Source organism: Pan troglodytes, chromosome 13 (assembly GCF_028858775.2).
Source record: "Pan troglodytes isolate AG18354 chromosome 13, NHGRI_mPanTro3-v2.0_pri, whole genome shotgun sequence".
In the NCBI taxonomy this organism is placed as follows: Eukaryota; Metazoa; Chordata; class Mammalia; order Primates; family Hominidae; genus Pan; species Pan troglodytes.
The window spans coordinates 67,616,979-67,630,934 of record NC_072411.2 but is presented as its reverse complement, the minus strand read 5'-3'; the positions used below and the strand labels follow the sequence as shown (position 1 = coordinate 67,630,934).

The 13,956-nt window shown below is 37.6% G+C and overlaps 2 protein-coding genes across 5 annotated transcripts in view; one reads left to right on the top strand and one right to left on the bottom strand.

The window, feature by feature from the left end:
* Nucleotides 1–13,956, bottom strand: part of CSRNP3 (cysteine and serine rich nuclear protein 3) — a 208,531-nt gene that overhangs the window by 74,753 nt on the left and 119,822 nt on the right. For all 3 annotated transcript variants that reach the window (XM_009443626.5, XM_001144204.7, XM_009443625.5), the window contains one exon: nucleotides 9,469–9,639. In XM_009443626.5, coding sequence (XP_009441901.2) covers nucleotides 9,469–9,616 — 148 coding nt within the window. In that variant the 5' untranslated portion in view covers nucleotides 9,617–9,639. The remainder of the gene's footprint in view (nucleotides 1–9,468; nucleotides 9,640–13,956) is intronic.
* The window catches only part of GALNT3 (polypeptide N-acetylgalactosaminyltransferase 3), a 210,528-nt gene that overhangs the window by 183,242 nt on the left and 13,330 nt on the right, over nucleotides 1–13,956 (top strand). The window lies entirely within an intron of this gene.

The window sequence follows — 13,956 nt, the reverse complement described above, 5'->3', positions numbered from 1 at the left end:
ATACAGCTCCTGCATAAATAGCTGCACAGCATCCAATTAAACAGTGATGTTTCTGCCTGGTAAAGCTATATATAAGCAAATGAAACCAGAAAGGTACATGTTAAGAATGCATAATTATAGTGAGACACTATTTAAAACACAGTTCATCATTACATGTATTCAGATATGATAAGTAATAAATCAGGATCCTGATATATCACAATGACACTCATCAACATTATAAATTACAGTTAGCTTGTAAATTGGTATTTATTTCCACTAATGTTTGTGTCATTGTGAAGTCTTCTAATAAATGCATCTTTTTTTTTTTTTTTACTTTATAAGGCTTAGTTGTACTAAAGAAGACAAGTCTTCACAAAGCTAAATGTTATTAAGCATTTAACAGTAATTGAACCAGCACCAGGTAGCAAGAAGTATACACAGTTAAGTTCTATAAATCCCAAGAAAAGATAAGATGTGTGCATAAATAATTCCAATGTAAAATAGAATACAGTAAGTGTTAGAGAAATGCTAAAATACTGTTAGATTGTGAGTTTCTGCAGAAACTGGATCATGTCTTGTTTACTTTTATATTTCCACCTCCTAATACTAGTGCAGTGAATGGTAAGTTTCAAATACCTAATAAATGTCCATTCATTCATTCATTGATATAAATACTTATCATGTACTGATCAGATGATAAGCATACATCCCTGCTTTTAATAAGCTTACATTAATTCCTTCAAAACTCATTTTGAGAGCCCTGCCTATTAGGGTAAAGACATGTGGGTAATAACAAATATGAATGAAGGGTGCAAGACGATGAGAAAGCAAGCTCTGCTGTACATGAAATAGGAGGTGAGGGAAAAGTGATTGGAGGAGACATGAACATTGTGTGCTTTGAGATGGCCAGAAAATCTACCTGGTGGGATGCTTGTGTGGCATTAACAAGTAGCTGAGTTTGAAAACACAGTTTTGTCATTTTCTCCAAAACTTTTAAAAAAGTTTTCAAGTGTTTTGAATAAAAAATGGATATAGAGTGAAGAACATGGCAGGAAAGTGGTGAAGAGTCCTGGCCTTTAAAAATAAAATAAAATACTGAAATAATGGAGCAATTGGTGTGGCATGGAAACTTATATAAAGACAAGCGGCGAGTGCTACACTGGGGAAAACAAGAGATGAGGTTAAAAAAAAAAGTGGATGAGGAGAGGAAGGAAGTGGAAGGAAAAGAGGTTATGATCTGAATTTGTAATACTGGAATTGAGTATTTCAGAAGGAGAATTGGTCTGGTTTGCAAACGTCTTGTGGGTGAGGTTGCAGACATTAGGTGCTAAATGGAGTGGTGGTAAAAGACATGAATGGAATTGAAGTAAGGAATCCAGGTCAGAGTGCTCAAGGAAACACAAAGCTGATCAGTTCTATGAGCCATCACACAGTTAACTGACATCACTCAGTTTGATGGAAAATACTAGGATGGAAAGAAGAAGGAAAACCATTGCCAAAGTTTGTGAATGTTTGTGAAACATCAGGAGATTCAGGCCGGGCGCGGTGGCTCACGCCTGTAATCCCAGCACTTTGGGAGGCCGAGGCGGGCGGATCATGAGGTCAGGAGATCAAGACCATCCTGGCTAACACGGTGAAGCCCCGTCTCTACTAAAAATACAAAAAATTAGCCGGGCACGGTGGCAGGTGCCTGTAGTCCCAGCTACTCATGAGGCTGAGGCAGGAGAATGGCGTGAACCCCGTGGGGCAGAGCCTGCAGTGAGCCGAGATCGCACCACTGCACTCCAGCCTGGGCGACAGCGAGACTCTGTCTCAAAAAAAATTAAAAAATTAAGAAACATCAGGAGATTCCGAGGAGACGGCGAAGAGGATGTGTCAAATGAGAGAGACTTGGTGAAGTTTTCATGGAGAAAGAAATATTTGATATGAACCTTGTAGCAGGTATAGAACTTAGTCAGAAATTGGGAGGAAAAAAAGATATTTCTGTTTGAAGGATGGTCTCAGTAAGACCAGAAGAAGTAGCAGTGGTTAACTATTTCTGATTTATAATTACTGGAGTCCACAATCTTGCAGACAGATGATCTGATAACAATTCTATTGTATCAGACAACAGGCCTTATTGCATATCCAAGTGACTATTTTCCAGAGGACTACTAGCTCATAAATATCTTCCTCCACTCATAATTTACTTAACTCCTTTATCTCCAACAATAAACACCTAATGATTCAACTGGTCCATGTCTGAACATGACCTATTTATGATCTGCATGTTTCTACATATGATCTGCAGCTGGTCCCAGATTGTGTCCCCCCAAGCCAAAGCTAATTGGTTGTTTTCCAGGCATAAGTGGGTGTGAAGAGTCTGGGAACCTCTTAATTTAATAGTAGATTTTCAGAGGCACCTTTATCTATGCTGCTTCCTTTCCTGCTTGGCCTTGACTCTAACTTATGATGCCTATTTTGGATCCTGTTTCTTATGAGCATATTATTACAGGCTAGAAAGGATCTTTTGAGCATCATGATGTCCTGCCTCCTGCTTAAGCAAAGACTTCTTCTAAAACTCTTGTGTTCAGCTTGGCCTGAACACTCCTCCATTGTTTACAAAAGCATTGAGTCGGGGTAGATTGCGACATGTGTCTTTGCTAAAGTTAGTTCTCAAACTAATACTACAATGCTGGGTAGACATAATTTATCACTGTATCACCAAGTTGTATTTACTGTTTGGAATATATCACTTTGAAAGGTTTGAAAGGTCCTAGCTCAGAGCCTGTAACATAAGATACCATGTTTGTTGAAATTAAATCTAAATCTTCAATGCATTTTAACTGCTTAGTAAAGAGAACAGGCATGTTCCAGTCATACTTCTAATAAAGTTTAATGTCAAATCTGTTTTCTATTGATTCTTTATGTCTAATCCCATTATGAAATGTGGAGCCAGTAGTAGGGAAATCACACTGGGGAAAGACTGACTTTGGGTGCACATGATGGCATATTTATGCCTTGTGTATTCAGAGAGAAAAGGGAGGGAGGGAAGGAGGGAAGGAGGGAGGGAGACAAGGAAGGAAGGAAGGAAGGAAGCAAACAGATTATATCTTAGCTCTTGGGTAAAGTATAAGTACATTTATGAATGTTAATTTCTACTTTTATAAAAGGGCATGATAATTGGCTCCTAATCACACAACACTTTTTGGCTATTAAATGAACTCAAGAATGTGAAAGTGTTTCATAAATTTAAAAAAATCTTAATTCTATTGTAGGACATCCACTGCTTGCATTCATGTGCAATTTAGAATGTGTATCCTTTTACTTCCTGATATTTTCACTTCTTAAATACTATACATTTATTTGTAGAAACACTCTGTTTCAAGAGACATAATGTGTTCCTTTTGGGACTATGGCTCAGCACATAGCTTTTCATTGCTTATGTGAAGTGCCAAGAACCTTGAGAGGGCAGAAAAAAAATCATTCCTCTCTAGTTTCTCTGTAGCTCTCCTCTTGACGGTGCTCAAGTACAGGCTGATTGGCTATAGAGCCATAGGGATTTGATGAAACAAAGCGTTTCACAGCAATACAGACTCTGCTGTTTCTATCTCAAGGGAAGTACAAGATATGACCTTGGTTGATGACTGGTAAGTATGCTTGTTGCCTAGCAAAATTCAGAAGTCCAAGGAAAAAGCCATAATGACCTTATTGATTTATATTTGGAAGCTTTTATTACCATAATGTGGTGTGCTACAAATTGGATATTTTAACAGAAAGCTTACAATAGCATGGAATTTTCTACTACCATAGCTGTTGATACATACCAAACAATCTTATCAATTTCTGTATTTGTAATGACAACAAAATGTTATGTTACACAATATGTTAGTGCTTATAAAACACTGGGTACATGAGATATTTTAAATTTGAAAGATTAGCCCATGATGAGTGAGATTTAAATAAGGGCAACCACACTGAAGGACATGAACAGACACTTCTCAAAAGAAGACATTTATGCAGCCAAAAAACACATGAAAAAATGCTCACCATCACTGGCCATCAGAGAAATGCAAATCAAAATCACAGCGAGATACCATCTCACACCAGTTAGAATGGCAATCATTAAAAAGTCAGGAAACAACAGGTGCTGGAGAGGATGTGGAGAAATAGGAACACTTTTACACTGTTGGTGGGACTGTAAACGAGTTCAACCCTTGTGGAGGTCAGTGTGGTGATTCCTCAGGGATCTAGAACTAGAAATACCATTTGACCCAGCCATCTCATTACTGGGTATGTACCCAAAGGACTATAAATCATGCTGCTATAAAGACACATGCACACGTACGTTTATTGCGGCACTATTCACAATAGCAAAGACTTGGAACCAAGCCAAATGTCCAACAATGATAGACTGGATTAAGAAAATGTGGCACATATACACCATGGAATACTATGCAGCCATAAAAAATGATGAGTTCATGTCCTTTGTAGGGACATGGATGAAATTGGAAATCATCATTCTCAGTAAACTATCGCAAGAACAAAAAACCAAACACTGCATATTCTCACTCATAGGTGGGAACTGAACAATGAGAACACATGGACACAGGAAGGGGAACATCACACTCTGGGGACTGTTGTGGGGTGGGGGGAGGGGGGAGGGATAGCTTTAGGAGATATACCTAATGCTAAATGACGAGTTAATGGGTGCAGCACACCAGCATGGCACATGTATACATATGTAACTAACCTGCACATTGTGCACATGTACCCTAAAACTTAAAGTATAATAAAAAAAAAGAATCCCAATGTGAAATTAAATTGTTTGTTAATGCTACACAAATTTGATAGTCTTCAAAAGTCCTTCTTTACTATAAGACAAGTAATCATTTTAAGTAAAAAAAATTAAAGAAATAGGACTTATCAATAATAATATTTCTGAAAGTTTATAAACATTGATTCACATCCAACAAAACCATTGCAGAGAAGCCCATACCTTAATCTAGACAGCATAATAAATAATAAATGTCCTAAAAATTTGTATATCAATTTTTGGACTAGCAAATAATCTGAAATACATTTCTAGAAACAAGAAACTCTTTTAGGTACTCCTCTCACACTGGTTAAAATGCTTAGATCACAGGATGGGCATGGTGGCTCTTGCCTGTAATCCTGACACTTTGGGAGGCAGAGGCAGGGGCATTGTCAGAGCCCAGTAGTTTGAGACCAGTCTGGGCTACATGATGAAACCCCATCTCTACAAAAAAATACAAGACTTGGCCTGGTGCAGTGGTGTGCACCTGTGGTCCCAGCTTCCTGGGTGACAGTGAGACACTGTCTCAAAACAAACAAACAAACAAAAAATCCTCAGATCTTTACTTCCTTTTGTCTTTCTTTTTTTCTTTTCCTTTCTTTCTTTCTTTCTTTCTTTCTTTCTTTCTTTCTTTCTTTCTTTCTTTCTCTCTCTCCCTTTCTTTCTTTTTCTTTCTTTCTTTTTGTTTTTTGTTTTTGTTTTGCTTTGAGACAGGGTCTTGCTCTGTCATCCAGGCTTGAGTGCAGTGGTGCAATCATGGCTCACTGCAGCCTCAACCTCCTGGGCTCAAGTGATTCTCCCAAGTAGCTGGGACCACAGGCATGCACCACCATACTTGGCTATTTTTCTTTTTAATTTTTTTAGAGATGGGGATTTGAGACCCATGGTGGTCTCAAATGCCTGGGCTCAAGCAATCCTCCTGCCTCACCCTCCCAAAGTGCTGGGATTATAGTCATGAGCCACTGTGCCCAACTACTCAGATCTTTTCTACAAGAAATATTCCAGGCAGAAATTTTGTCTTTTGAGTCTTTACTATTTTTTCCCACTTTATGTCTCTCTTCCTAATGTGAATATAGTGAAAAAAGCACTATTAAATTAAAAGGGCACTTTTTATTAAATCTTTTCTTGAATTATTTTTAAAAAGCAAGAAAAATCTCTGCCAGATTATATTTAATACAAAGCTAAAACAGCATGTTAGTAAACTAACCATTGCCACTACCACTGATATTAAATGATGTGCTGAAAAACTTCAATGACTTCCTAGACATCGTAAAATAAGTCTACTTTCTTCAATGAAAAAAATAATCTCGGCTGAACATAACTTATAACAAAGTCTATATTTGCTGACTAATATATACCTTAGCTCACCAGGCCATTTCAATCTGCTGTTTTGCAAACATAAACACAAGATAAACTACAGTTATAATTTTTAGCAGTTTAAGTTGGACACCTTGTTGTGAGAATACATATAAAATTAACAGAAATAAAAATTAATAAATATAAAAATTCACCCATAATTTTAATTCCTCAACAAATCAAATTGTTTCCAATTTTTAGGACAACTTACCATTCTTTACCTTTGTGCATGTACAGACTTAGACTTTGCCTGACAGTATAGATAAAATATTGTCTTCTGCTTTTCTTACTTATCATTATTTCACAAACATTGTACATATTGCCAAAAGGTCTTCATAACTATCATGAAAATAAATTAATTGAATGAGTTACCGTAACTTAATGGATCATTTCCTCACTCTTAGGTTACCTTTCTCTCTCTCCTCCCCAACCCCTCTTGTTTGGGACTACTATCAACCACAAATATTTTCATTTATATAGTTTTCACCTTGTTTTTAATGTTTCTCTCTTCAGATAAATTCTCTGAAGTAGACACTTATGAATGCTTTTATGGCTCTTGTATTTCCAAAGTGCTTTCTAAATATCACTGCCATTCATAGCAATGTGTGTGCCTACAATCTGTACTGCAACCTTCACCAGCACTTAGGTATTAGTATTTTTTATTGGAGAAATGGGTACCGATTTCAAGGGATGAAATCTCATTAGCATTTTTAAATCTGCCTCTTTGTTACTATTGTTGTTAAATGCTTTAAAACATTTGTTAATTATATTTCCTACTATGTGGATTTTCTTTGGAGATGTGTGTCTTCGTGTTTATCTCAAGAAATTACATGTACTTTTGCTATACTCTATCCAGAAAATAATGTAAATATTTTTTCCAATATAAACTGTTTCACTTTGGGCTTTTTTTAAATAGCAAATAAGTTTAATACTTTTACATCATTAAGTATATTAAGTATTTTCCAATGTGATTATTTCTTCTTCTCATATCAAAGTTCATATAGTGATTCTACTAAACTTCTGGCAAAATGTAACTTTCCTCATTATTAAAAAAAATTGTCCATGTAATCTATCTGGTATTTTGGCATATGTTGTGAGACGTGAGTCTAAATCACTTCTTTTTCAAATTTCCTAAGACCATAACCATTTCTTAAATAGTCTTTCCCTTTCTCATTATCTTATAATGTTTTCTTCTTATATATAAAATTTTCATATATAACATGTTGGGATTTTCTATGCATTCCTAGGTAGGGCACATTAGAAATGCCTGGGCGCCCTAGAAATGCCAGTTGAAGATTTTGTTTTGGTTTTACTCTTATATTTAGAAATTAATGTTGAAACCATTAATATCCAGACCTTTATATCCAGAAACATAATCTGCCTCTTCACTAATTAAGTCTTCCTTTATAACTCACGAGAAATAACATTTTAAAGATATGTCCAATGTTATATAATTAAGGGGCGGAATAAGACCATGCAAAAGGTAGAGGCTATGTGGTAGGACATGTATATATATCTAGGCTCAACTCCTGTGTGATCTTTTGCCAGATGCTTAGCCTCTCTGAGCCTCAGTTGTTTCCTTTGTAAATTGGAGGTAGTACTACTTACTTTCAGAATTGCTGTAAGGAGTATGGATAATGTCTATAAAGCTATTGGAGCATAGTCTGTATCCAATAAATGTAAGCTATGATCATAATTTTTAATTTAACATGTGCCTAGTACTTGACATTTTACAACGTTTTTTCATGTGTATTAACTCACTTGCTCTGTCTGATCTTTGCAATACCCTGTGAGATAATGATGTTATTATCACTACTAGTATTAAGACCCAAAACATAAATACATCTCTTCTTCTGAGTCAAAAGCACAAGCTCATTTCATACCATCATGATATGTGTAAATGTATTTGTAGACCACCTACATCACACAATAACTTTATCCCTGAATATTTTATAAATTTTTCTGCTATAATAATTATAATCATCTTTTCATCATATTGTCTAATTAGTTGTGCTTGCTTAATGGAATGCTATTGATTTTACTATATTTATTTCATGTTCAACAGCTATTGAGTTCCTTATTACCTCTTAAAAATATGTTTAAATCATTTAGTTGTTTGAGTTGCTACATTGCCAAAGTAAATTCTTTGTTATAGAATCATATATTAATAACATTAACTAATTGGAAAGTAAAAAACCAAGACCAGTTATCTGTCATGATATTAAGACATATTAAAATCTTCTTGTTTAAGGAACACAAATTTTAAAAAGATTATTTAACTACGCTAGTCAGTTTCCTTTAGACTATAGATTACATTACCTGAAGAATTTTTCATATCAGTCCTTCAAACCTCCCTTTATCTTGTCTGACAGAAGGGCTGACATTACAATGTGGCCAAAAAAAAAAAAAAAAAAAAATCAAAAAGAAAACATAGGCTGGAAGCAGTGGCTCATGCCTGTAATCCCAGCACTTTGAGAGGCTGAGGTGGTGGATCACCTGAGGTCAGGAGTTTGAGATCAGCCTGACCAATATGGTGAAACGCCATCTATACTAAAAATACAAAAAAATACAAAAAATAAAATAAAATAGTTGGGTGTGGTGCCATGCACCTGCAGTCCCAGCTACTCTGGAGGGTGAGACAGGAGAATCACTTGAACTTGGGAGGAGGGGGTTGCAGTGAGCCAAGTTCATGCCACTGCACTCCAGCCTGGGTGACAGAGTGAGACTCCATCTCAACAAAAACCTTAAAAATACAATAAATAAAGCATAGATTTTTATTTTTCTTGTTGGGCTTTAAATACTGGAGAAGAGAGACTAGAGGAATTACTAGGAAAGAGCCATTAGACTGTACACACTTGCACATTTGGGAGAGACTTTCTGCCTTCACATTTCTTCTTAATCCCTGGCTGCCTAAACTCCTTCTCATCATAATCTAGACTCTCCATTCCTTAATAATGCCTTTTAAAATGTTTTCTCCCAGAACATCATTTCAATTATGAAAGGATACTTTTTTTTTGAAACTGGATTTATTCTTTGTCTTCCCTCATCTATTCCCAGAGTACTAGTTGTTTACTTGGGAAAGTATTAATAATGTAATGTGATCTTTCAATTAAATTAGTTAATTAACACAATCAAATAATCCACTGCAAAAAAGTATTCTAAATAAAGGAATCTACTGAGTCACCTGAAAAATATTTCATTTTTGGGTAAGTGTTCTTTGTATTTGGTTGATGGGAAAATATATATAGCTAGCATGAAAGGTAAAAATAAAAATGACACAATTAGTTTTGCTGTAGAACCAGACAATTGACTTCGGTTCTGATTTCAGTACTCACGGGTAAAATGACTAGAAGTGGATGGATTGACACTGTCCCCACTGTCAGCACTTTCACTGCTGGAAACTTCATCATCTGATTCCCTCACAGAGGAGCAGGGTGAGGAGCCGTCAACTTCTTCAAACTTCCTCTTTAAAATTCCACTCATAGCTGCAGTGCTGTCACATGTACCTGTAACAGGAACGAGAGCAACAGAGCATTGAAATATTTGACCGCTGAATGTGTAGCCAAGGTCTCCAGAGTCATTTTTATGTGGCTTTTTATACATGAGCTGAGCTATAGCTTTCCCTTGAAAGGATCTTTAGCAGATTTTTTTTCTACTTTCAAATTAACAAAAATAAGATTAAATTAAATATGAGTATTTAACCATTTGATTACCAAAAGGTTTTTATATTTTGAGACATAGTTCATTTTAATGTAATATCATTATTCCTTTTTATTGGCAAATTGAGAAAATCCACCTGACTCAAAGAAAATCTGTAACGAAAAAAAATGCCAATGTCTCCTGAAGTCCTTGATTACAATATTATATGAAATTCAGCTGGAACACAAAAAAGTATGCACGACCTTTGTACTCAAGTTCTAAAATTCAAGAAACCTAATTAGCTGAGCACAATGAAGCATATAAAAACAGTTCTAAATTTTAGGTAGTTTCCATTTCAGTATTGCAATGGGTGACATGCATCCCCATGCTACCTGCTTACTGAAGCCCTGGCCACTTTTTCAGAAATTTCCTAAGGCTATTTACCTGGAAGATAGCAATAATTGAATTGAAAGGCCTATGGGTAGAGAATGGATATGGTTTCTTCTAAATAATTTATCTTGGGTTAATGGACTTTCCCCTTTCCTTGGGCTGACCTTTCTCCACCTTCTCCATTTTACCATGAACTGGCACAGTCAAGTAAGGAGCACAAACTTTCTTTGCAGAAGGAAAGATATTTTAGGGTATAAACATTTTATAAATTATCTTAGATACATGTATGTGATCTTACATTGCTAAATTACATTAACTTAACTGAAAGAAAGTACAGTATTTAACTGAAAGGTTAAATATCCATTATCCAAAAGGGTTGAGATAAGAAGTGTTCTGAATTTTGAATTTTTTTTGGATTTTGAAACGTTTGTATCTACATAATGAGGTACCTTGGGGATGGTACCCAAGTCTAAAGACAAAATTCATTTATGTATATCTTATTCATATAACCTGAAGGCAATTTCCTAGAGTATCTTTGATAATTTCGTGAACAAAACAAAGTTTTGACTCTGTTTTGACTGTGACCCATCAGATAAGGTCAGGTATGGAAATTTTCACTTGTGGCATCATGTAGGTGCTCAAAAAGTTTTGAATTTTAGAACATTTTAGATTTCAGATTTTCAGATTAGGGATGTCCAATCTTTATTAATAAGGCAATTCCATGCATTCTATATTCCACTTAATTTATTTCAGTTGATTCTAACTCACATCTGAGGAATTGAAGACATTGTCTCCTTTTTCCGCCAGAGTATAGTCAATCCTATAAATCAGGGGGAAGCAAGACCCTTAACACTATTCTGAGACCCCCTTAGTTATATTATCTCTGTACTGCTCTTGGAAATCTCTGAAATCACTTCTTTTCTGTGCAGATCACAGAGCAAGCAGCGTGTTCAGATTCCCCGAGCTGGGCCAACTCTCCAAGGAAGGTCTAAGTCAGTATTTTGCAAAGTGTGCTACCTGAATGAGCAGCAGTAGCATTACCTGGGAGTGAGAGGGTTAGAAATGCAAATTCTCAGCTCCCATCCCAGATCTACAAATCAGAAATTCCCAGGAAGTAGGGCCCAGCACTCTTTACTTTATGAAGCCCCAAATTGGGTGATTTTGCAACACACTCAAAATTGAGGATCACTTGTGTAATTTAGTATGCTTTTTAGCCTCTTCATTCATAAACATGGCTCTTTCTTGGATGTGGTCACATACCAGCCCTAGATAGTCACATAAACCAGCACTGAATTCCTAGTCAAAAATCTCTTCTTTGACCTTTCCTGGTGTAATTCCTAGCAAAATTTAGGAATTTTATTAGTCTGTTCTCATGCTGCTATGAAGAAACCTCCAAGACTGGGTAATTTATAAAGGAAAGAGGTTTAATCGACTCATAGTTACACATGGCTGGGGAGGCCTCAAGAAACTTACAATCATAGCAGAAGGGGAAGCAAACACATTCTTCTTCACATGGCAGAAGAGAGAAGTTCCAAGAAAAAGGGGAAAAGCCCCTTATAAAACCATTAGAGAACTCGTGAGAACTCACTGTCAGGAGAACAGCATGAGGGTAACTGCCCCCATGATTCAATTACCCCCCCAACACATCCCTCCCATGTCATGTGGGGATTATGGGAACTACAATTCAAGATGAGATTTGGGTGGGAATACGGCCAAACAATCATTCTGCCTGTGACCCCTCCCAAATCTCATGTCCTCACATTTCAAAACACAATCATGGCTTTCCAACGGCCCCCCTAAGGTCTTAGCTCATTCCAGCATTAACCCAAAAGTCGAAGTCCAACGTCTCATCTGAGGCAAGGCAAGTTCCTTCTGTTTATGAGCCTGTAAAATACAATGGGGCTACAGGCATTGGGTAAACACACCTGTTCCAAATGGGAGAAATTGTCCAAAACAAAGGGGCTACAGGCCCATGCAAGTCTGAAATCCATCAAGGCAGTACTTAAATCTTAAAGTCCAAATTACAATAGGGTAGCCATTAAGCCTTAAAGTTCCAAAATGATCTCATTTGACTCCATGTCTCACATCCAGGGCATGCTGATGCAAGAGGTGGTCTCCCACAGCCTTGGGCAACTCTGCCCCTGTGGCTTTGCAGGGTACAGCTCCCCTCCTGGCTGCTTTTACGGGCTGACATTGAGTGTTTGTGGCTTTTCCAGGTGCATGGTGCAAGCTGTCAGTGGATCTTCCATTTTGGGTTCTGGAGGACAGCAGCCCTCTTCTCACAGTTCCACTAGGCAGTGCCCCAGTGGGGACTCTGTGTGGGGGCTCCAACCCCAAACTTCCCTTCTGCACTGCCCTAACAGAGGGTATTCATGAGAGCTTTGCCCCAGCAACAGACTTCTGCCTGGACATAGAGGCATTTCCATACATCCTGCGAACCCTAGGCAGAGGTTCCCAAGCCTCAATTCTTGACTTCTGGGCACCCACAGGCTCAACACCATGTGGAAACCACCATGGCTTTGGGCTTGCACCCTCTAAAATAATGGCCTGAGCTGTACTTTGGCCGCTTTTAGCCAAGGCTGGAGCTGAAGCAGCTGGGACACAGGGGACCATGTTCCCAGGCTGCACAGAACAGGGGGTCCATGGGCCCACCGCAGGAAACCATTTTTTCCTCCTAGGCCTCTGGGCTTGTGATGGGAGGAGCTTCCCTGAAGGTCTCTGACATGCCCTGGAGACATTCTCCCCATTGTCTTGGTGATTAACATTCAGCTCCTCATTAATTATGCAAATTTCTGCACCAGGCTTGAATGTCTCCCCAGTAAATGGGTTTTTCTTTTCTATCACATCATCAGACTTCAAATTTTCCAACCTTTATGCTCTACTTCCTTTTGAATGCTTTGCCACTCAGAAATTTCTTCTGCCAGATATCCTAAATCATCTCTCTCAAGTTCAAAGTTCCACAGATCTCTGGGGCAGTGACAAAATGCTGCCAGTCTCTTTGCATAGCAAGAGTGACCTTTACTCCAGTTCCCAACAAGTTCCCATCTCCATCAGAGTCCTCCTGAGGCTGGGCTTCATTGTCCATATCACTATCAGCATTTTGGTCAAAGTGTTCAACAAGTCTCTAGGAAGTTCCAAACTTTCCCATATCTTCCTGTCTTTGAGCTCTCCAAGTCTCTAGGAAGTTCTAAACTTTCTCACATTTTTCTATCTTCTTCTGAGCCCTCCAAACTGTTGCAACCTCTGCCTGTTACCCAGTCCCAAAGTCACTTCCACAGTTTCAGTATCTTTATAGCAGCACCCCACTCCCTGTGGTACCAATTTACTGTATTAGTCCAGTCTCATGCTGCTATGAAGAAATACCTGAGACTAGGAAATTTATAAAGAAAAGAGGTTTAATTGACTCACAGTTCCACGTGGCTGGGTAAGCCTCAGGAAACTTACAATTATGGCAGAAGGGGAAGCAAACACGTCCTTCTTCACATGGCTGCAGAAGAGAAAAGTGCCGAATAAAGGGGGAAAACCCCTTATAAAACCATCAGATCTCATGAGAACTCACTCACTATCACAAGAACAGCATGAAGGTAATGGCCTCCATGATTCAATTACCTCCCACCGGGTCCATCCCATGACATGTGGGGATTATGGGAACTACAACTCAAGATGAGATTTGGGTGGGAACACAGCCAAACCATATCAGTGTTGGATGTTTCATAAGTATTTATTACTAATTTCAACTTACTTCATTCATCTAAGCATACATTTAGTAACTATTGTATATGTGTTTGACTTCT